The 24,172-nt window shown below is 47.4% G+C and overlaps 2 protein-coding genes across 14 annotated transcripts in view; one reads left to right on the forward strand and one right to left on the reverse strand.

Annotated features, from left to right (window-relative positions):
• The window catches only part of EZH2 (enhancer of zeste 2 polycomb repressive complex 2 subunit), a 63,056-nt gene extending 59,458 nt beyond the window's left edge, over positions 1 to 3,598 (forward strand). For 3 of the 11 annotated variants that reach the window (XM_036863429.1, XM_036863428.1, XM_036863430.1), the window contains 5 exons: positions 264 to 359; positions 952 to 1,033; positions 1,918 to 1,998; positions 2,126 to 2,210; positions 3,201 to 3,588. In XM_036863429.1, the coding sequence (XP_036719324.1) occupies positions 264 to 359; positions 952 to 1,033; positions 1,918 to 1,998; positions 2,126 to 2,210; positions 3,201 to 3,261 (405 nt within the window). In that variant the 3' untranslated portion in view covers positions 3,262 to 3,588. Of the gene's footprint in view, positions 1 to 263; positions 360 to 951; positions 1,034 to 1,917; positions 1,999 to 2,125; positions 2,211 to 3,200 lie in introns of all 11 variants that reach the window. The other 8 variants (XM_036863433.1, XM_036863438.1, XM_036863427.1 and 5 more) reach the window with 6 other exon arrangements.
• A 4,456-nt stretch (positions 3,599 to 8,054) lies between these two features.
• Positions 8,055 to 24,172, reverse strand: part of CUL1 (cullin 1) — a 110,861-nt gene continuing 94,743 nt past the window's right edge. For all 3 annotated transcript variants that reach the window (XM_036863426.1, XM_036863423.1, XM_036863425.1), the window contains 11 exons: positions 22,569 to 22,617; positions 21,727 to 21,858; positions 20,350 to 20,467; positions 19,095 to 19,171; positions 18,471 to 18,602; positions 15,953 to 16,045; positions 11,591 to 11,638; positions 11,093 to 11,175; positions 10,442 to 10,547; positions 9,281 to 9,394; positions 8,055 to 8,574 (listed from right to left, as the gene is read on the reverse strand). In XM_036863426.1, the coding sequence (XP_036719321.1) occupies positions 8,494 to 8,574; positions 9,281 to 9,394; positions 10,442 to 10,547; positions 11,093 to 11,175; positions 11,591 to 11,638; positions 15,953 to 16,045; positions 18,471 to 18,602; positions 19,095 to 19,171; positions 20,350 to 20,467; positions 21,727 to 21,858; positions 22,569 to 22,617 (1,033 nt within the window). In that variant the 3' untranslated portion in view covers positions 8,055 to 8,493. The remainder of the gene's footprint in view (positions 8,575 to 9,280; positions 9,395 to 10,441; positions 10,548 to 11,092; positions 11,176 to 11,590; positions 11,639 to 15,952; positions 16,046 to 18,470; positions 18,603 to 19,094; positions 19,172 to 20,349; positions 20,468 to 21,726; positions 21,859 to 22,568; positions 22,618 to 24,172) is intronic.

Genomic DNA, 24,172 nt, shown 5'->3' on the forward strand with positions numbered 1-24,172 from the left:
TGCCTCGTGCGAGGACCGCAGTCGGAGGGACCCGCGCCAGCATAGGTGACGTCGTATTTCTGAGAGAGACAGAGGATACTTAGGCTCTGTACTTTATTTACAAAAACCAAAACGTGGTTCTTGCAGTTTGTCAAGCCCTTTGGTAACACGGGGGAGCTGACCCCTTCCCCCACCTGTGGTTGAATTACCCTGGTTCACCCCATGGTCTGATTTGTCCATCTTCACTCTCCTCTGATTATATGACTGTGTTTATTATTCTCTAGCATTTACTGCTGGCACCATCTGATGTGGCAGGCTGGGGGATTTTCATCAAAGATCCTGTACAGAAAAATGAATTCATCTCGGAATACTGTGGAGAGGTAAGGCAGAGCCGTCCAGTTACAGACAGAGGGATGCCCACTGTCGCGTGTTCACGTGGTATCATCTGTACTCACTCTGCTTTGGACTGATTTTCATTGGGCAAGTCCATTGGGTTTGATTAGATGTGAATTTAAAATGCCTTTTCAGCTTGGGCTTGTGGGTTTGGTTTGTTTGGAAGTCAGGCTGCACGGCTTCAGTCCTTGTCACAGTTAGCTGTTACCACCTGGGGAGGAGGGGGAGAACACGAGCTTTAAAACAAGGAGTCTGTCCTACTTAATCTGCAGCCTAGTTGATAAGGACCTGTTAGGAAGACCCTGGGGCCGGCTTCACTGTGCGATTAACCCACCTGGTTTGTATTTTGTACTGAGTAAAAAGACTTGTTAATCACTTCCTCCAAGCATAGTTACTTTAGATGTGGAAGTATCCAGTATTTCTAAGAGTCGTTAAAATAGCACTGCTTTCGACAGAGAAGCTGGCCCCGTGACCCTCTGTGGCGCACCCTCGGGTCCCAGCTGTCCCAGATGAGCAGCTGTGCGCTCTCCTACCAGGCCCACCTGATGCGAAGCAACCTCCCCGTGTCCTTCCTTTTAGATTATTTCTCAAGATGAAGCAGACAGAAGAGGGAAAGTATATGATAAATACATGTGCAGCTTTCTCTTCAACTTGAACAATGGTATGTTGATGAATTAGAGCGCATTTGGTTCCCGGGTTGCACGGGCCCCTCTGGTGGCTTGAGTATCAGAAACGACGTTAGGGGCCCCCAGTGTCAGCAGTGTTGGAAGGAGCCCCGGCCTGGGCTAAGGAATGGGCTGTTTGCTGGGAAGCCAGCCAGGTTGGATGAGTGTAACTTGGGGGTGCAGGTGGAGGCTTCCTCAGCCGTAGGGGGTTCTGTGTGCAGGGAGCGATCGCTGCCCCGGCCCCGGGCCGTTCCTTGGCTTCACTGCCTGGCTCTCCTCTCGTGCCCCTCTTGTGCCACAGGTACCAGTCGGCTGGGCCCACCTCCTCCAGTCAGTGCCTCTGACCTGGGAAGAGTGTGGAGCACGGCCTTGTGAAGCATCTCCACACTGTCCCTGGGGGTCCCTGGAGGGCTGTGAGGGTAAAGGGCGCAGCGTGCGCAGATGCTGGTCCTGGGTACAGTCGGGTCACGGCTGGGAGTGTGCACTTCACACCCGAGCTGTTCAGGGGGCCTCTCAGCTGAAGCAAGTAGAGTGGGTTCTTTCATGAATGTGCTCCATAAATGGTAATAATGAAAAAAACTAATATAATTTAAAATGTGAAGGGAAGAATTTAGTCAGATTTTATTTTTTGCCATGCTTTGCTCAGTAAGACGTATTTATAGCTGATATAACTGTCTTGAATCACTGATGAATTTTTACCTAGAGAACATTTTCTTCCAAATGTCATTTCATACTAGGTAAAGTTGGTTGAATGATTTGCTTTTGAAGGCAAACTCTGAAGAAGTCTGACCAGTTGTATTTCCGGAATCACAGTAACTTTGTGTTTATTGATCTTATAGCTGCAATTGTTTACTGGACTGTGCTTATTTTTTCTCTTTAGATTTTGTGGTGGATGCAACCCGCAAGGGTAACAAAATTCGTTTTGCAAATCACTCAGTAAATCCAAACTGCTATGCAAAAGGTAGGTAGGTGTCCCCGGAAGTGGAGCTGCTGCAGGTTGACCTGAGTGGTCTGGGTTGACACGTGTTACGTGAACGGTCAGCAACCCTCCGGGGCCGCCGTCACTGACCCCAGCTCTCTCTCTGCAGTGATGATGGTTAACGGCGATCACAGGATAGGGATTTTTGCCAAGAGAGCCATCCAGACTGGCGAAGAGCTGTTTTTTGACTACAGGTTGGTGACAGTGCATTCCTAGAGCCGTCAGGGCTCTTTCTCCCTGGGCCAGCTCCGGGCTGGGGCGTCTGTCGTTGGAGGAACAGAGTTCTGGTCGTCGTGGGCAGTGGTGGGAGTTTGGTAATGTAGTTTCCATTAGACAAGTAATGCTTTAATGTAAGTCAAAAAAATGTAGAAAGCTCCATTTTTACCTTTGGGGTCCTTTCTGCGGGAAAAGGCACGCCAGCCGTCAGGGTGCGGAGCCGAGGCACTCGGCTGGCAGTTTACACTGTCAAGCTCTGGGGGATAAACTGACAAGTTCTATAATTTTTATTTAAATGCACTCAGATGACTATGTATCTAGTTAAACGAATCCTGTGGCTGAATGAACATCCCATCCAGAAGCTGTTTTCTGAGTGCTGAGTTGTAAACTAGGGCCCGTGTGTAGCCACTTTCAGTGGCAAACTGCGGCACAGCTGAAGGCGAGACCTACCCCGATCTTCAGCGGGAGGTTACGGAGCCGCAGCCCCGCTAGCTGTGAGTGAGGAGCGGCTGCTAGACCTTCCTTTGGGTGAGCTGTAGGTTCCAGCTGGCGGTGGAGGTTGCAGGTGGCTCTTCTGGCCTCGGTCCTGTTCTTTCTTCCAGGGGGGCCGGGGAGGGGGGCGGTGACCAGCGCTGGCTGCTCCTGGGCCCTGTTGACTAAGGGCCCACGTCCGGGCTCTGCCGCGTTGCAGTTACTTTGCCTTCCCCGTGTTAGGCCTCAAGACCGTGCTTCGGGCCTGCCTTCGCCGGCGGTTGGTTTCAGGGGCACAGGGCTGGCTGCGGAGAGAACTGGGGAAGGGTTGTACTACCAGTTCCGTCCACTTTGCAGCTGGAATAGGCCCAAAGATGCAGCTGTGCAACGGGATGCGTGTGCGCTTTTCCTCGTGGACGTGTGAGTGCTACACACTCAGCTCAGCAGACTTGGTTGTGCTGCTGGAGGGCGCTCACCCCTTTTTCCTGCTGTTCCAGATACAGCCAGGCTGACGCCCTCAAGTACGTGGGCATCGAAAGAGAAATGGAAATCCCTTGACGTCTGCTACCTCCCCCCTCCTCCTCTTGGAACAGCTGCCTTAGCTTCAGGAACCTCGAGTACTGTGGGCGATTTAGAAAAAGAAAATGCAGTTTGAAATTCTGAATTTGCTAAGTACTGTAAGAATAATTTATAGTAATGAGTTTAAAAATCAACTTTTTATTGCCTTCTCACCAGCTGCAAAGTGTTTTGTACCAGTGAATTTTTGCAATAATGCAGTGTGGTACATTTTTCAACTTTGAATAAAGAATACTTGAACTTCTCCTGGTCGTTGTCATCTGTCACACAGCTTCCCCAGCTGATTTTAGAAAAAGACGACTGAGTGAGCCTAATGGGAAAAACATTTAACTCTTTTGGTTTTCCAGTAGCCATCCTACTGAAATCTTGGTTTCACTAATACTGCCTATTAGGCAAATAATTAATACTAAATATAACAAATATATGCCTACATATAAACATACTACCACACAATACACGTTACAATTTAATAAGTGACTCACTGCTGGCCTCTGAGACCAGGGTGGGGCGTGTCCCCAGCTGCCGTTCTCCACGTGAAATGACAGACAATTGGACGAAGCGACCCCTGAGAACCGATCTAGCTCTAAATTCCACGAGTCTAGATAGATAGATATAGCCCTTCAGAGATATGACGGGGATATAGCCAGACTAGGTTCACACCTCCTTGAAGAAGGAACGAGAACACCCTCCTACGTCCCAAGGAGGCGGGCGCTGCTCCTTGGGCCGGGCAGCGGCGGCACAGTGACGCCCTTGCGGCGGGAGCGCCCAGACGGCTGTCGTCAGCCTGGGCGTGTAGCTGCCTCTTCTACAGTTTGGTAAATTTTCATCATTGATTTATAACGTGGTAATGCTTAACGGGAAGCTCAGTCAAAACTCACCTTCCTCTGCAGTTACACAAATGCTGACAAGACTGCTTTCCACTGCATCCATGCACAACCCCTAGCCACCTGAGTCCTGGCATACAGTTCATGTGCCCCTTGGCTTTGGCAGCGAAGAGACCCGGCCTTGGGGGCTAGTCTCGTGTGTCATCCGTGTCTTCTCTGCCACCCTGCTGGGATGTCCTGTCCCCACGCCCCACCCAGGAAGCGGGACCTGCACTCGGCCGCCTGTCACTGACCTGTTCACGGAGGGTCACCCCGCGCTTGCCCGACCACCGCATCCCGCCCTTGGCACTCAGCCCCAGCGGAGCCCGTCGGTTCCCTGCTGCATGTGGGCCTGTTCAGGATGCCCCAGGGATGACTTGCCCCCAACAGCAGCTACTGACAGAGCTCATTCCAGCCACAACTTTTGTACTGTTTGTAGCTCCCAACCTGTCCCCAGACGCCAACACCCAGAGGTGGGTCCTTGAGTCCCGGGAGGTTCTGCTCGTTTAATACACCACAGACCCAAATGCAGCAGAAAGACAGCAGTTGTACTGACGGACGGCAGTCCTTGTGAGCACCAGCTGGTGTGTATTCTTGGTGCACAGCAGGCTTTGTACCCTGATTTGCAGTGTACCTCCAGTAACCTACCCACTGACCTCATGGACACGGAGATTCTGACCAGAAACACTTGACACGCAGCCTCGGCTACATCCCATGTGATCAAGAGCATCCTTAGGTCCAGGCAGCTTTAGATTTTCCTTTATCTGTAATGGGGGAAAAAAGCACAGAGCTTGACACAATGTATTCAAATACCCAGTTAACAGAAAATTTGGGCAAAAGCTAAGTTTAATAAGTACGTGCTTTTCTCCCTTCCCCTTGCTCCCCACACCGAGGTGGTAATTGACTTTGTATGTGGGTAAGCCTGGTGGTTAGTTCCCTACCAGGGAAAACAAGACACCTAAGTAGGATGAGTGTAATGAGTTATCACAAGATATGGATACGTTTCAAATAGTTTCCATGGTTTAGGAATACCACACATTGTTCATTGAGGATAAAGAGCCCGACAACAGGCTGCCCAGCTGGTCGGTGTCTGTGGTCCCGACGCTTTTCCCCGATGGTCACGAGGACCCACATGGCTGACCGCAGTCCTGATGTCCAAACACAGGCAGCACCTCAGCCTCAGAGTAAACTGCCTCAGGCAAATTTGAAGGCGCCATGACAACACCGTTCCGCGTGTCAAAATTCTCTTCAATCAATATTTTGTAATTTATTAAAAAATTATAATTATCTACCTGGAAACTGCTTCCTCTTTTTTTTTTGGCCGTGCTGGGTGACATACGGGATGTTAGTTCCCCTGGTCAGGGATCGAACCCGTGTCCCCTGCAGTGGGAGCGTGGAGTCCTAACCCCTGGACCGCCGGGGAAGTCCCGCTAATTATTTTTTGATATTGTCTGAATCATTCACCCTCCAGCCTTCACTGAATCCAGTCAGTGACTCAAAAGTCCCGATTTCCACCTCTGCCCCCGCACCCGCCAAAAGTCAACTAACATCGTGTAATTTCGATTTGTAGATGGGTCGTCAAGAGGGATTTCACATATGGATGTTGTGAAGAACGCAAGTATTCTGCTGTAAGTTGTATGAGCTTTGGGCTCTTACTGGAATAAGCTCAAATAAATGCTTGCTTGTTTCTCCAACCCGTTAAAAACGATTCCAGTGAGGTGTGTGTAGCACCTGGCATTAGAAATGTTCCAGTACGTCAAATCCGCACAGCTTTTTGTATGTGAACCGCGCCTCCATAAAGAGGTTTTAAAACACCATCCACACTCACCTATTATGACCAAGTCACTGTGCTGCCACTGGAGATGAAATTCATGTATATAAAATCAAATCACCCAGACAAGTTATTGCCATTCCTAAAAAAAAAAAAAAAAAAAACTTCATTAGAAGGGGGATTCAGTTCAAATGGGTCAGCATGTTGGATTTTTTCATCTGGGTGCGGTAAAATCTTAAATTTCTTTCAAAGGAAAATTAGATACCTCAACAAATAGGCAGGCCATCTTAAAATGCCCAGTCAGTAAAGATATTTTAAATTCAGGTGCCTCTCGGTCCTGCACCTCCTGTTCTCCCTGTACCTGTTACTTAGGCCTGTGCTTTGGTGTCCCTGGATGCTTCTCACAAAGGCACTGACGGGTGACCGGCTGGCAGTCTGCATTAACGCAGACGTGAGGTCCGAGAGCCCAGCCCAGGAGGGAGAGGCTCCTGGCAGTGGGGCCCCACCTTGCCTGCTCCCCCTCCCAGGCGAGAGGAAATGGTTCCCTCAGACCGCGGTACCACAGTGACAGCCTGGAACATGGTTTTCCTTCAACCGACCAACTCCTGTGGGTTCTGCCAGGGCTGCCAGCCACCATCCCTCCCCCAGGGTGTGGACTTCCTGTAGCAGCTGTGCACCAGACAGCTTTCAGAAGGCCTGGGCATTTGTCCCGAAGTAGATTCGGAAGATACTTACTATTGAAGTTATCCTGAAAAATGCAGGGAACTCAGTTCTCGTGGCTTGTATTTGGAGGCCCCGGCCATCCTTGTTAGGCTAGGATATGGTTTGGGAAATAGAGGCACCAAGTCTTGAGCTGCTTTTTATTCCACACCCATTAAAGAGGACAGTTACCAAGTGTGAGGGGGCGGCAGGTACAGGTACTGAATCTGAGGATTGGAGGGAACCACCCGATCGCCTACCGTCAGTCCGCCTTTGCTCACAGATGTCCTAGGTCTTACCAAAGGCACTCTTCATCCTGGAGGAACTCAAGAGACACCAGCAAAATCTCATTAAAATTTACCTTCCCACTCTCGATGAGACTCAGACACAAGCTCGGCAACTGGCTCCGTGGTGGTCACTTACAGCACGTCAGTCGCGGAGGCGGATGGACTGTTGTGAGGACAAGCAGAGCTGTGGTCCCTGCCAGGACTTGCGGGCAGTTTCCAGGTCGTCCTCGGAGCCCCAGGGCACCGCAGGATCTGGGGGGAGGGATGGTCCCCTGGGGTGGTGGCACTGCTCTTTGCCTGGTTCATACATTGGGAATCTTTTATAAGATTGTTTGAAAAAGAAGAATGTACTAGAAAAAAAAATAAAGAGTGGACACCATTACACAAGTGCTTAGTCTATTACTACTCCTTTTAATAACCTGTTTAACTTTTCATTTTTGAAAACTAACCTGTTAGGTGCCAGATTGGTCCAAGAAACTGTAAGGACTTAGCTTTGGCGTCTTCCTCTGGCCCTGCTCTTGGAACCTGGCCTCCGGGCAGGTAGGGACCGGACAGGTGCTGACAAGCATGTTCACGTCTCACGTCACGGGAGCTGCCTGCGGTTCATGGGGACCACGAAGCCCCCGAGACTGAGCCTTCCCCGGGGCCTCGGCTCCCACCTCCCGTTCCTTCTGTCCTCGGGCCGGGAAGTGACGGCACGGGGGCTGAGTGAGTGACAGTGGTACATCGCCAACCCCAGGACCGCGGACGAGGAGGGGCTGTCCTTCGAACAACTGGTCGGAAGCAGGAGGGAGGCGCTGGTGGTAGACACGGTCCCCAAGCCACACTCGTGACCAGAGCCCGGGAACAGGGGCCACTCTTCCCGCGGGAGGTGTCGGGATGACCCCGTCCAGCCTTGCAAGTGTCCACAGAGAAGCCACGGGAGGCGCTGAGGCCTGGGAGCTGCCGTTCAGTCGCTGGAGGAAACCGCAGGGCTGAGCACAAGCGTCGAGGAGAAAAAGACGACAAAGGGCTTAAGATAGTAAGAGCTTACCAAGGCCAATCTCAGGAGGGCAGCTCTTGGGGCCTCAGGAAGACACTGGGAATACCCATTTGCACAATCATTATGTCTTTTATTTACATATAGAAATTAGTAAAACTTAAAACAAAACCAAATGCGACTTGTACAGAAATTCTTTAATTTTCTTTATTTTCACACATTAAAAAATGAAACACACTATACAAATGGTTTTTCATAGCAGATTACACGTGGGTCCATTCAGACCTGCTCTCCAGGCGCTGCCGGCCTCCGAAGGGCCGCCCGGCCGGCCGCTGTCATTCACGTGGCCAATGGGTTGATTCGGATGCAGAAGCATGCAGCCCTCAGCGTGGAAGGTTCCATCCCCTCTGGTCTTAAATTAGCTTAAATGGCGTCGGTGTCCGTATTTACAGACGTGAAGTGTGGCGATCCTGAGCAGTTCTCATCGCCCCGAGTCCGCAATGGGAGCCTGGGCCTCGGGCCGAGCAGGAGGTCCGCGTGGTGCCGCCGCCCCTCGTCTCCATCCTCCCCACGGGACGAGGGGCTGCGCCGCAGTCAGACCCCTCTGGGGGTGGGTTAGGCCAGGTAACTGTAGGTGTCCTTTTCACCATCCACTCGCTCCAAATATTCTTTCTCGATCAGAATGTCAATGCATTTCTGGGCGCCATTTTCAGAAGAGGAAGAGGTAGTGAAAGGGAAAGAAAAACATGTTCAGGGTCGGAACAGAGACGGACCGCCCTCCATCCCTTGGGCACCGACTGAGTCTTCCTTCTGAGCAGCTGAGACGCCGCCTCCGCGGCTCCCGTCCCTCCAGCCGCCCCTGCCCCGCGGTACCTGCCGCCCAGTTTCTGTTTGAAAAGACTCCAACCAGAAACGAGCCGTGAGTCAGTGCCCAGGGGCCGCGGGCCACCCAGGGGACCCGGAGCAACGAGCCACATGCATGGAGACCACCTCCCCGGGGGGGCTCGGCAGGTGCGGGAGGGCGGGACGCTCAAGGCCCTCTGGGCAGAGGTCAAGGCGGCAAAGTGCTTTCGGGTGTAGGACACACACGCGACGGTGGTGACACCGGGGCGTGGCTACCGGCCGGGCGGGAGCGGGGGGCTCCCGGGGCACGGGGCTCGCTCTCGTCTGGGGCGGCTGTTCGCTTTGCCGAGATCAGCAAGCTGAACGCCGAGGATTCTGCCCTTCTCTGTGTATACGCTTCAATAAAAAGTTGAAAAATTATCCTATTTTCTTTTGCAGAAACCTATTATACATGACTAAGCCAAGTTCCTTCTTCGCGACACAGCAATCAACCTGGTTTGGTTACCTCTTTTGTCTTCTGAAATGTAATCTGAATGCTTCTGCTATGTAATTCTTGTACCTTAATTACTGGGACCCGAGGCTTGAATCTTGAGGACAGCTGGGTCAGTACTTCTCCAAGTAACTGCTGGTGCTTTAGAACCTTCCTCATTTTCATAATTCTCACAATAGCCGCCTATGTGACCAAGGAAAGAAAAACAAATGTGTTTAACAGAGTTATAAGAACTTATCGGTAGTAATTAAGAAGCACTAGCAATAAGGCTGCCAAATACGCAGAGAACTGTGATGTCCTAACAGGTAACACACACACACACACCGCAGAGAACTGTGATCTCCTAACAGGTAACACACACACACACCACAGAGAACTGTGATCTCCTAACAGGTAACACACACACACCCCGCAGAGAACTGTGATCTCCTAACAGGTAACACACACACACCCCGCAGAGAACTGTGACGTCCTAACAGGTGACAAACACACACACCGCAGAGAACTGTGATCTCCTAACAGGTAACACACACACACACACACCGCAGAGAACTGTGACGTCCTAACAGGTGACAAACACACACACCGCAGAGAACTGTGATGTCCTAACAGGTAACACACACACCGCAGAGAACTGTGACGTCCTAACAGGTAACACACACACACACCGCAGAGAACTGTGACGTCCTAACAGGTGACAAACACACACACCGCAGAGAACTGTGACGTCCTAACAGGTAACACACACACACACCGCAGAGAACTGTGACGTCCTAACAGGTGACAAACACACACACCGCAGAGAACTGTGACGTCCTAACAGGTGACAAACACACACACACCGCAGGCCAGAGCGGGCAGGGGGCCAACTCTATCCACTTAAGTTCCGGCGCTAACACAACAAACGTTAAAATGTTTTGGTCTTATGAGCAGCAATTTTAGTAGTTTAACCCAAGTAGAAAACACTTTTAAAATGAGAAAAAGTTCAGTCTTCGAAGCCACGGAAGCCGCCTGACCCTCCACTAAACAACTTTCCCTCCCTCCTCCCATCTTAGTAACTCACCACATGTATGTGCTCTCATCTATTGCATCGATTATTCCATCTACTCCATCCAGAACCATCCATCATCCTGGCCACCACTCCCAAGTCCCGGGGAACACAGCCCAGAGGAAGCGCCCCCCAGCGGCGGCGGCCGCCTCCCACACGAGGGGACGGGCACCCAGGGTCACCTGAATCAGTAGTTTGCGATCTTCCTCGATGTTCTTGTGTGTCGTTTCCTGTTCCTGCTTCTGTTCCGTTTTCATTGGCACATTGATGTTAACCCGTAATTTCTTACTGTCAAGAAAATCGAGGAAACCAATCACTATTGTTTTAAAAGGCACGCAGTAAAGGCTTCTTTCTGTTTTCAATCTTTAAGAGGTGCTTTGCCCCCCAGACGGAGGGTGGAGAGTGTGACCGACCACCTCCCGCCTCCCTGCCACAGTCCTCTCTCTGAAAGGCCCCTAGTTCTCCGCAGGGCAGGTTCCTGCTCTGCCAGCAGCAGGACGTCTGTACTGCAGGAAATGCAGTTCCTTAACCTGCTCTCCCAAACTCTGTCAAGTGAAATAAAATCAAAACACTGGGGCACAGAGGTCCAAACTTTCTAGGAGAGCCATTTAAGGAGACTTATTCGCCAATAGAAGAAAAACCCGGAAACTGAAACAGAGTCAAGTGAAGACCCACCCAGGATGGGTCAGAGGGAATCAGAGGTCCCTGTCAAAGGCCTGCCAGGCCTGGCACCATGCTCACAGCCCCCCATTTGAGGGGACACCAGTAAGTGCACGGGGGGTCAGGGGATAAGTCTACGGCCTAGGACCGTCTACTTGTTAGATTTTCCTTACTTTTTATAACCAAGATATAATTTTATTAAGGTATCTGGCTTCAATTCCACCTCATCAACATTTGCATTTTCGTCTTCCAAGACCTATAAGAAAACAACGGTTACTACGTAATCTCAGGAAAAGGCTTTCTTCTAGCTTAACATAAAAAGTACACAAACAGGGCTTCCCTGGTGGCACAGTGGTTGAGAATCTGCCTGCCAATGCAGGGGACACGGGTTCGAGCCCTGGTCTGGGAGGATCCCACATGCCACGGAGCGACTGGGCCCGTGAGCCACGGCTGCTGAGCCTGCGCGTCTGGAGCCTGTGCTCCGCAACAAGAGAGGCCGCAATGGTGAGAGGCCCGCGCACCGCGATGAAGAGTGGTCCCCGCTTGCCACAATTAGAGAAAGCCCTCGCAGAGAAACGAAGACCCAACACGGCCATAAATAAATAAATAAATAAATAAAAAGGACGTGAATTTCTAAAAAAAATAAAATAATAAAAAGTACACAAACATACCAATAACTTTGACTTCAATAAAATCTGTAGGACTTGTGCCAAAATGTCCTGCAATTAAAGAGAGAAAGAGAAAATGCATTTTCCTTTGTAATAAGAACCACAGCCCCAGTCCCACAGTCCATTCTTCTATGGAAAAATAATAGTCACTGAAGCAGAATATGCCCGGAGGAAAAAGAGGGGTGGTGCCTCTTAGAGGGTCCCCAAAAGCTACTCCTGCAAGTGAAACCAACCCCCTTCTGCTCTTGATCGCCAGTATTAAAGCTGACAAATCTACTACAAACACTAGAAGTCGTGCGTAGCTCCATCTTCTCGGATGCCTGACAGTGCATCCCGGACACTGATCGTCGCACAAGAACGAGCAGGGAGCGTCACGGACTGGACGTGGTGAACAACACTGTCTGCTCACAAGCAGGGTGGGGACGGTGCCCGCCACCCTGCTGCTGACCCACCTCTGGTGAACTCTAAGCCCGTCGCGTGGCCTCTGGGCCGCTCCCTCCCCCCGAGAGCGGGTGGGCAGCCGTTTCTCAGCTCTCCTTCAGCTCCACGGGTTCTCGATCCCGTGGAATCGGACAGTCACCAGGCCGCTCACATACGCAGCCCCTCCTCCCCTGGACGGACAGAAAGGGCCGCCCCCCGCGTAAGGGAAGCCCATCCTGGTCAAGGAGAGCTGGAGAGGCCTCTAGCGTGGTGACTGGCCCCGAGTCCAGAGCAGGATGAGGACGCTGCCGGCCACGCCCGGGGCGCGGATGCAGAGGCCGCCTTCCTGAGCCAAACTGACTCCCATCGTGCAGGGCAGGGGAGGGGGCAGCCCCCCCGCAGGGAGCCGGCTCTGCACGAAAAACTGGCTGAGGGGCTGGCGGGGAGACAGAGCACACAGTAAGGCGAGGGACCACTCAGCTCCGAAAAGCGGGTCCCCGAGGGCAGAGCCCCACGCCACGGTCTGCGGGCAACCTAAGCCTCCACCCTAACTGAAGCCTCCTCCTTCCGGTCAGGAGTGAGGAATGAAGAACGCTCCTACGTGCAGAGAAGCAGATTAGTTTTGTTATTAGAAACTGAGAATGTATTCTGGACTAACTTGAAGCAGGACTCAAAAATAAATGACTTTCCTAATTCACATGCCAGTACTAGCCCGACACCAAAACCAGACAACATCGTCCAAAGGAAATGGCAGACCAATTTCCTATGAATAAAGATGGAAAAATCCTCAAGAAAATTCCAGCAAACATACAAATTCCAGCAGCATATAAAAAGCATTATATACCATGACCAAGTGGTATTTATCCCAAGAATGCAAGGGTGATTCAACACTAAAAAAAAAAAAAACCAATCAACAAAATGTACCATACTAATAGACAAAAAGCACATAGTTATCTCAATAGAGTAGAAAAAGCATTTAAACAGAATCCAATACTCTTTCATAATAAAAACACTAAAACCAAAACGAAATGAAACAAAACAAAAAACTAGGAATAGAAGGGAATTTCTTCAGTCTAGTAAACAGCATCTAAGAAAAACTTAGTGACTGTGAGGCTTCCCCCCCAAGATCAGGAACGAGACAAGGATGCCCGTTCTTACCACTTCTATTCAACAATGTGCTGCGAATTCTATCCGGAGCAATCAGGCAAGAAAAATAAATGAAAGGCATTCAAATAGGAAAAGTAAGTAGTAAAACTATCTGCATCTGCAGATGACATGATCACATATTAAAAAAGCCCTAAAGAATCCACACAAAAAGTATTAGAATAAATGAGTTCAGCAAGGTTGCAGGATACAAGTTCAATACGTAATTGTATTTTACACACCAGCAATGAACAAACAGTTCCATTAACAATAGCATCAAACTTAATAAAATACTTAGGAATAAATTTAACCAAAGAAGTGTAAAAGGGACTTCCCTGGTGGCCCAGCGGTTGGGACTCTGTGCCCCTAATGCAGGGGGCCTGGGTTTGATCCCTGGTCCGGGAACTAGATCCTGCATGTGGCAGCGAAGATCCCACGTGCTGCAACTAAGACCCGGTGCAGCCAAATAAATAAATAAATATTTAAAAAAAAAAAAAAAAAAAAAAAAAGAAGTGTAAAGGCTTGCATAATGAAAACTATCAAAATGAAACACAGTTTAAAAAGAATAAAAGACAATCTGAATAAATGGAAAGACATCCATGTTCACAGAAGACTTAATATTGTTAGGATGGCAATTCTCCTTCCAAGGCAATCTACAGATTCAATACAATCCCCATCACAATTCCAACTGCCTTTTTTGCAGAAACAGACAAGCTGATTCTGAAACTTACATGGACCCAGCATAGCCAACACAATCTTGAAAAAGAACGAAGTTGGATGTCTCAATTCCAAAACTTACTACAAAACAATAGTAACCAAGACAATGTGGTACTGGCATAAGAACAGACATTTAGATCAGTGGAAAAGAACTGAGAATCCAGAAAGAAACCCATACATCTATGGCCAATTGATTTTGACAGGTTGCTAGTATGAACCAATAGGGAAAAAACATGTACAAAAATATCCAATCACTATGTTGTACACCTGAAGCTAATGTATTAATTTATAGTTCAATTATACTTCAATAAAAAGTCAGGGCTTCCCTGGTGGCGCAGTGGTTGAGAATCCGTCTGCCAATGCAGGGGACAACGGGTTCAATCCCTGGTCCGGGAAGATCCCACATGCTGTGGAGCAACTAAGCCCGTGCGCCACAACTACTGAGCCTGCGCTCTAGAGCCCGCGAGCCACAACTACTGAGGCCGTGGTACCACAACTACTGAAGCCCACGCGCCTAGAGCCCGTCCTCCGCAACAAGAGAAGCCACCGCAATGAGAAGCCCGTGCACCACAACAAAGAGTAGCCCCCACTCGCTGCAACTAGAGAAAAGCCTGCACACAGCAGCGAAGACCCAACGCAGCCAAAAATGAATGAATGAATAAATAAATAAATATATATATATAAAGTCAACTATACTTCAATAAAAAGAAAAAAACAGGGAAAGAATAATCTTTGACCTTGGATTAGGTAATGGTTCCTTAGATATGACACCAAAAGCACAATCAATAGAAGAAAAATAAAGTGGACTTCATCAAAATTAAAACGATGTGATAAAGAAAATGAAAACCCAGAGAATGAGAGAAAATATTTGTAAATCATGTATCTGAAAAGGGTCTACTATGCAGAATATGTGAAGAATTCTTACAACTCAACAAAAAAGACAAATGACCCAATTAAAAACGGGCATAAACATCATTAGTTGTTAGGGAAATGCAAATAATCACAATGAGGCACTACACTTCATATCCACTAGGATGCCTATAATTTTTAAAAAAATGGATAACAACAAATGTTGGCAAGGATGTGGAGAAAGTGGACCCTCATACACTACTGGTGAGAATACAAGCTGGTGTAGCCACTGCGAAACAGTCTGGCAGTTCCTTCAAGAGATAAATATAAGTTATCATGACTCAGCAATTCCGCATCTAGATTTATACCCAAGAGAACTGAGAATATGTTCATACAAAGACTTGAAAGGTGGAAACGACCCAAATGTCCATCAACTGATGAATGGATAGACACAGGTGGTCCATCCATATACTGGAACATATTTCGGCCATAAAAAGAGGATGAAATACAGATACGTGCTCCCACATGGATAAGCCCTGAAAACATTATGCCGAGTGAAAGAAGGCAGACACAAAAAGCCACATGTCATATGATTCCATTTATATGACATGTCCAGAGCAGGCAAATCGAGAGAGAGAGAGAGAGAGAGAGAGAGAGAGAGAGAGAGAGAGAGAGAGAGAGAGAGAGAGAGAGAGAGAGTAGATTAATGGTCATAGGGGCTGCGGAGAGGACAGGTAAAGGGTAGCTATTGCTAGTGGGTATTGGGCTTCTTCTGAAGGTGATGGAAATGTTCTGGAATTGGATAGTGGCGGTGGTTATACGACCCTGTGAAAAACCACTGAACTGTATACTTTAAAATGGTGAATTTTATGTTATGTGAAATATAGCTCAATAAAAAATGATTAATAGGAAGAATAACATTAAGTGAAAATTTAAGTTTAGTAAGAAAAAGCTTAGCTGGAAAGAGGGTTAAGAACAAGCTAAATGAATGAGAGAAAAGCATATCATGCGTATGTGTGTGTGTGTGTGTGCGCGTGTGTGTGTGTGCGCGTGTGTGTGTGTGTAGGTATATGTTACATTGAGTTTAAAAATTAGTATTTAAAAAAAATCATGCATTGAGCCCTGGAATAAGAGCATATTCATATTCATAAGACAGATATCCATTTCAAATCAAAGAAGACCCCCATCTCCTCCTCCCACATCTTCCCACAACAAAGAGGCTGACGGTAGGAATACCATTTTGATCTGGGTGCTGTCTGTCAGCTGCTGCACGGCGTAAGCGTCTTCCGTGTTGTACTGGAGCAGGATGGCCATCTGGAATGTGGATGCCTTCGGGTCCCCACATGAAAGAAAGAGAGGCAAAACCTAAATGCGTGGACAATTCCCAAGATACAGAGCCTCAGCGTGAAGAACCTACTTATGAAACCAATTCTCCAAACAGATGCGAAAAACCAAAGCAGATCTAAAAGGGAATACAAAGTGTCATAATTCCACCACGATGCCGCATTTTCCTGAAAGACGTCATTCTCCACCTTTTCAAACATTAAAGTGATTTTGAATTTTCTTCCAAATGCTCTGTCCATATAAATACAGCTGACCCCTGAATGACTCGGAGCAGGGCTGGGTTAGGGGTGCCGACCCTGAGCGGCTGAGCGCCCGAGTACAACTTAAGATCGGCCCTGTGTGTATGTGCTTCCTCCCCATCCGAGGTTTCATATTCAGATTCCACCAACCGTGGATCCGGGCTGTGTAGTGTTTACTATGGGAAAAAATCCGCGTAAGAGTCGACTCGTGAGGTTCAAGCTCGTGTGGTTCAAGGGTTAAGTGTACACACCGTATATGCAGCCACACTCATTTTATATAGATAAACACAGAGATACTCAGCCAGTGTAGACAGAAGCACTGAGCATCAATCTTTAAATTTACTTTTTCACAAATACTAGAGAAAACTGTGCCTGGTACACCACTGACAGAGGAACCTGCACGCTGAGCTGTATTATACTTGGGTTTTTGTTTGTTTTTTTTATCCTAAGTACTTCACTATGTAAAGTTTAAATGGTTTAAAGCAAACCACAACTGCTCTGATGTATTTTTAGCAAACCGTGTGCCAGGCAACGTGCACTGGGTTTAATTCCTCAAGCTGTGCAGGGAATGCCGCCCGCTGAGGGAGGGCGCTCCCTTCCTGGGGGAGCCCCGGGCACCGTCCCCCACTTCCCATGGGAACCCCTTCTCCCTTCCCCTCTTCCACAACCCACGGCAGCAACTGAAGGACCAGGAGCAGCACCGCTTGTCCAGGCGGAACCTTGGTCAACGAGAGAAACAGCAGAGACAGTGTGGGCCTGGGTGAGGGCCTCTGACAGACTTCAAGATGCCCCCCGAAAAATGACCCGGGGGGCACGGGAGAGACTGGCAGCTCTGAGGTCCCTCCCGAGGTGGGCGGGGGCCTCTCATCTCCGACGGCAGCGACCAAAACCGAAACGAGTCTCCAATAAATGTCCCACAGCTTGGTGGTGGCCGCACAGGTGCCCACACTTGTCGCAACTCCAACTGTACACTTAGGTGGGTGTCTTTTTACGTAAATTATCTCAGTAAAGTTTATAGAATGTCCACTGATCAAAAAAGGAGCACTGAGATTTTAGGTACTGAAGTATGAACTCACAGATTCTTCTATGTATACTTGGGAATAAAGAAAAATTTCCAATCGTACAATTGACCCTTGACACAGGTTTGAACTGTGTGGGTCCACTTACACGTGGATTTTGTTTTTCAGTAGTAAACAGGACAGTGCTACAGATCCAAGGTTGGTTGAATCCAAATGCAAGGGAACCGTGGATACAGGGGAACCGTGGATACAGGGTACCGTGGACGCAGGGTGCGGACTCTAAGTTATGTGCAGATTTTCAACTGCATGGAGGACGGGTGTCCCTAACGCCCGCATTGCTCAAGGGTCGGTTGTAGAGAAATCCACATTCAAGTGGATAAAGACCTCTGGACCTGGTGTAACAGAATATCAAACACTTAATTTTATCAGAGTAGAACTGTTAAAAGTTTAAATTAATGAGCAGGTTGAGTCTGCAGAATGCAGTCAGAAGTTTCTTAACACTTAAAAATAGATTTATAATTGTTTTTATAAGCACACCCTCTTCAAGATGGATTCTTTAAGGGAAAAGACCTTAACTGAAATTTCGTCTCTGCTGCATATCAGCCAGGAGCCAGAGGAAGTCACTTAAATTTGCCCGATCCTCAGTTTCCCAGCTATAAAATGGAAACCTAAGTTACAGCTATTATCACACAGCACTCAGCACCGCAGTCAGCGCCAAGGGTTGTTGTTAACGTGAAACTGCCCTGTCAAAGGGAAAGAGCTATTATCGTAATTAAATTCATGAAACTCCAGCTTTTTAAGCTACTGTCTGACCACTTAGTGTGTGTCAGGCAGGAGCTGTACCCAACACTTACTAAATACATGATTTCATTTATTTTTCACACCACACACAGAGTCAAAGCACTGACACGCGCCCGCCCTTTTGTGGAGGAGAAAAGTGAGGCTCAGTGTCATTAAGTAACTTCTCCCTTAGCCACAGAGAGTAAGAACTCAGCTCCTCTGACTCTTAAAATCCAAGCTGTTTAACCACGGTATTATTTTGCCAGAAGCTTAACTCCAGATTTTGTTGCGTGAATCACTACATTTCTGTAACTGGTCTTGTCTTCATTTACACTTAAAAAAAAAAAATCCAAAATAAAAAGGTGATCTTACCTGCAAAGTGTATCTGTTTTTGAAGCAGTTTGTTACTAATTCTCCTTTTGACAGCTGATATAACCATGTCAATTTTCTGCCACTGTGACGGCTGGCATAAAACGCTGTGAATCGCTGGTAACTCCGTTCCAGCTGGATACAGAGGGGGAAGAGCATTTGTGGAATATATATCTCACCATATTCTACAGTCAACATCTCTAAATAAAAAACACTGGTCCAAGTTTACAGGGCAAAATGCTTACGTAACAGTAAAATACAAATATCAAGTGTTTACTCTCTTGCAAAAGCACGTTGATTTAAGCATTTGAAGGTACAATCAAAAAGTTTTTAGCTCCAGACAAGTCGGTATCATCACGATGTTCATCGCAGAACTGTTAGGTTCTACTTTCGAGAGTAAATGCCCATGTAAATGAACGCACTGCTGAGCTGGAACAGAAGTGGCCCACCTCTGGATCTCCTGCCCTGCCCAGCGCTCACGGCTGCCTTGGCACCGCCCGGTTTAACGCCACATGGCCGACCAGCAGGAAGGCCTTCTGCAGACAGCACCTGTATAATGGTGGGGGCTGCCCCTTTTCACCTTTGCTCAACACTAAGGGAACGAACAGACGATAAAGTCCTCCTTACCTCCGACGGCAAGGCAAACGTACAAGACTGCTGAAAGGGCCACGATCCAGAGCTCAGAACTTGAATACTGAAGTCCACTGGGGGAGTGGGGAAGAATTCAGGAACACATTTAGTCAGCCTTATAAACTGAAAAGTGCCACCATTCCAGATAAACACGGATTGCTTTTTATTAAAAGAAAGCACACTGAATGAAAAGTCCTGCTTTAATATAAAACTAAGGGTTGAACACATTTAATTTCAATTAAATTGTTTTGTTCAATTAAATTTAGTAAAGGGAAGAAGAGCCAGAAATTCTCTCCTCCAAGGAGTGAGTTTTTCATTTCTCTTCTAACGCAGAATTATAACATCGTGTGCCCGTCTGGCTGCACCTGCTTTAGTTTTCTGCCATGAATAACCTCAGTCCCCCTGAGGCACACCTGAGGCCACCAGGCATGGATGGCATGAGAGCCCCAAACTCAAGACAACGAGAACCCCAAAGTAAACCGACTTCATTATGTTTTGTGTAGCACAGATTACTCTGTGTATAGCACACGGACTATATATATCTAACACACATATAATCTATACATTATAACAGTAATGGCATCATCGCAGATGGCTGACAACAAGTCCGCTGGCACAGCTGTCAAGTTTAACAATGCAATAGTGCTTTCAATTTGGGAAAAGTACAAACCTCGTTTTTCATTTAAAAAGATAAAATCACCGCGTGATGCCGTCAGATCACCTGCCACCTCCTGCTGCAGGCAGCCCTCACAGCGGGAGCCCAGCGGGCCTCCACGAACGAGGCCGGGCACCCGCCCGTCCCGACCCCCAACGGCAATTGGAAGCCATGTCTGACTCTGTTATCTGTACAGCCAATTCAGTTTCTTATAATTAAAAAAACTGCTAGAATGGAATTAAACTAAGGTTAAAAAACATTCATTGAAACTTAAGCCGCGCGTGGAGCCCCGAGATGGCAAACGCCTGGGGTGGGGCAGCGACGTCAGCCAGTAGAAGAGGCCGGGGCTCAGGACCTGGACGCAAGCCCCCCACTGGCTCGGCCCTCCGGGCAAGGCCAACACGCTTCCAAGGCCGTCACCTCCTGTCACCACACAAGTCATGAGGTGGGCAGTGCCTGTGGGAAGGACTTGCTTTTGCCTGTCCCTGGATTTCTGATACAGCTTCCACCATCTCTCTCACCTAGCTACTAGCTCACTAGCGCCACCTCCTCCGAGAACCCCGCCGGTAAAGGAAGCTCGGAGACCGGGGTACTCACGGTCCAGAGGCTCTGAATTCGTCAGGTGCTTTTTGAACTGCTCATTCAAGTCTTTGCTTACACCAATGTCTTGAAACATCCGCTGAAGTTTAGAGGTGTACTCGAAACCACAAGCTTGCTGAAATGAACCCAGATAACTGCCTTATTAATTTCTATAGAAATATAAATGTATACAGGGAATCCGATGGGGCTCACAGTACGTGACAGACGCTTAACCGTATTACTAAAGCTAGTAACGTTTAACTGTATCTCAGGGTATAAACATGCACTGATTAAAATTCATGCACTATCAAAAATTATACAGTTATAAATGGAACGGTTACGTCTTTATACACACAGTAACTATCACGCAGGCCCAAAGAGCAAGGATTTCTGACACCATGGGAAACACCAAGATGACACAGTTTGCTATGTCTCTCATCCACTACCACAGACTGAAGGGTGCCCCTACCCCAGTCCTGTGCTGATGGCATTTGGAAGTCGGGCCACAGAGAGATCATTAAGTTTAGAAAAGGTCATGAGGGCGGGCCTCCTCCACGTTGGGATTAGTGTGGTCGTGAGAAGAGACGGAGAGGTTGCCCCCGACCCCGCTCCCTGTCGTGTGAGGACGTGGCCGGCGGCCCCAGGCAAGCTGGGAAGAGAGCCCTCACCAGAAACTGAACTGGCGGGGACCTTGATCTTGGACTTCCCGGCAGCCTCCAGAACTCTGAGAATAAATTTCTCTTGTTCAAGCCACTCAGTCTATGGTATTTTGGTACAGCAGCCCGAGCTGAACAAGATACCCGTGGAACTATAACTTCGGGTCAAAGTGAAATGTGCTATAAAACATATAGCAGCATTTGACAGGCTAGCAAGCACTGACACAAATGCAGGCTAAGTGCAGAGGCGGCTGAATAAAGAAATAAATACTCAACAGCAAACTAACACTGACGCTTTCTGTCCTCCTGCAGACACGGGGTTACTAATTGTTAACCAAGTCCAGAAAAAAACAAAACACCCCGCCCGCTCAAGGCCAACAGCACATGAGTACGGGCCACGCCACGTGGAGCAATTCTTGGTGGCGGGGGCAGAGCTGAGGCCACAGGTGCAGGAGCAGGAGTGGGTGCTGGGCGTTGAGCGGGGCTCGGCTGGAACAGAAGGGCCCCCGGGTGTGTGTGCTGGGCAGGCGGGGGTGGTCGGGAGAGCACGTGAGCCCCGACGAGGGGAGACCTGGGCTCATCACAACTGTGGTGGGTTCTCGGTAGCGGAGCAGCAGAGCTCACACTGCACAGACGCTGTGTTATCACTGACTGATGGCTTTGCCCAACTGATAACCTGGAGAGACTACGAACTTTAATGACTGAAAACTGGAATTTTTCAGGAAAAGATTACATTTACCTTTAACTTAGAGATCATGCTTGCTTCGGCATCATCACTTGCACTGTTCTGATGGACGAGCCTCTTGGCCAGCATCTTTGCATAGAACTTCTGAAACACGTCTTTGTCCTCTATATACTTGAAGACCACCATCTAGAAAGCCACCGCGAGAGCACACTTAATGCACTTACAATCTGTCACCAAACACAGGCCAGAAACCAACACATGTGCTTTGTCTTGTCCGGCCCTGTATGCCAACATTTATAATGACAAAAAATACTGTCCTGCTTCCCTGGTGGCGCAGTGGTTAAGAATCTGCCTGCCAATGCAGGAGACACGGGTTCGAGCTCTGGTCCGGGAAGATCCCACATGCCGCGGAGCAACTAAGCCCGTGTGCCACAACTATTGAGCCTGCGCTCTAGAGCCCGCGAGCCACAACTACTGAGCCCGTGCTCCGCAACAAGAGAAGCCACCACAATGAGAAGCCCGTGCACCACAAGGAAGAGTAGCCCTCGTTCACCTCAACAAGAGAAAGTGCACGTGCAGTGACGAAGACCCAACGCAGCCAAAAAATAAATTATTAAATTAAAAAAAATGTTAAAAAAAAATACTGTCCTGTAATCTTTAAAGTAAATATTTTCATCAACCCCTTAAATCACATTAAGTTGGTCTACACTCAGTACTAATGAGGAAAGTACAAATGCTAAAATTAATGACTCAACATAGGGAGTAAAATCATAGATTCAAAATAAAATAAATGATTCTACTACTTTCCACATTCCAGATGGCTCATATAAATAACTTTAAAGCCACTTGTCAGAGAAAAGGTTACAACGTAATGACATAACTACCCAGCACCTTACCACTTGGTTGAGCGTGTCTTCTAGTTCTGCTTCTTCTGGGTTCTTGGAACTGAAAATTTTTAAAAGGCATAGTGTTTTAAAACGAATCAGCAAACATTTACTAAACAAGCACCACTTAGCCAAACTACCATATCAGATTGTGGTTCTGAACATTCAAATGCTCAGTTCTTCTTTTCAGATTAACAGGTGGAAGAGGGAAAGTTAGCTTTCCTTACCTGTGGCAACTTGGCAATCTTATACTTTGTCTCTATTTCATAATCTATTCTCCCATATAATCATTTAGAATATCCACAATGAAACTGAACAGAAGATACTTGTTAAAAGTTTCCCAAAACATTCTGAACCAAGTTTTCCTTTAAGATAATCCATTTAAATGTAAGTAAGTAAATGAGCTTCACTTTTCTAATTGCCTTCTACAATATGCTTTAACTTTGAGAAAAAAAAAAAAAGCCTTTTTTAATGGCCTAATAATTAAAGACAATGAAAGGGGTTTTTAAACCACTTCTCAAGTGTTGCCTTGCGTTTGTCATTATGTCTACAAAATAGATGCTTGTCCTTTAACAACTGATTCATTCACTCTATTCTAGGAGCAAATATTAATTGAAAGGTGATTTCAGGGTAAATAAAAATTTAAAGCTTTTATCCCAAGAATCCTTTATAAACAAGACCCCTATAAATTCATATAAAATGATCCAACCACCAGACGGGCTCCTATTTAAGAACAGTTGGCTCCGAAGGTCCATTCTTCTCTCTCTTTTTCTCACTGAGAGATCAGGGCTGTGTCTCTCCTGAAAGAGGTTAATTCAGTGCCCACTGGAGTCTAGTCACCGACACGCGCTCATTAAAGCAGCACTTTTGGAACTATCCGCCGTTCTGCCTGCTTCAGCAGCCTTAACTAAAGAATCATCTATCAAGAGACTTGATGAGACCATTTCTAAAAAGACAATGGCTAAAAAAGAAGCTATGTATTCTGCCAAACAAACTGGAGTTCTATGAGAGTACCTACATATTTAAGATATCGAAAACTTTCATTTTATAGAGCCTAAAAAATGAAATCAGGTCAGAAGAGGCATCCCAATTTAAAGTCCATTTTCACTCCTGAAATGAATACATTAGTGGATCTGACTAGAATTGCTAAATTATACATTAGACAAGCATTGTGATAAGTAGGGGGAAAAAAATCAAATACTCAATTTGCACTGGGCCTTGGGCAAATCACTTACCGGCAAAGTTAAAAGAGATAGCTACTGCCCTTACCAAATGTCTTCTCATGTCAATCAAGAAGACCACACAGTTGTTCATACAGTTCTCAGTTCATAAAGTCAACTACATTGGATTTGCTACTGTTGAGCCATCCTTGCATTCATTCCTAGAAAGCTATTCTATGTTCTGGACAGTTATTCTTTAGTTCGCTGATAAATTTAGTTTGCTAACATTTTACTTAAGATTCCCACAACTCTCTTCTAAGTGAGACTTGTTTGTAGTCTTTTTCCTGGTAGTGTAGGTGTTCTCAGTCTTTTTTGTAATGGGATTATACGAGCCTTTGAGAGCTGCTTAAAATACAATTTATTAATATTAAACCAATATAATTGGGGGGCACGGAA

The sequence above is a fragment of the Balaenoptera musculus genome, chromosome 9, assembly GCF_009873245.2.
Source record: "Balaenoptera musculus isolate JJ_BM4_2016_0621 chromosome 9, mBalMus1.pri.v3, whole genome shotgun sequence".
NCBI lineage: Eukaryota > Metazoa > Chordata > Mammalia > Artiodactyla > Balaenopteridae > Balaenoptera > Balaenoptera musculus.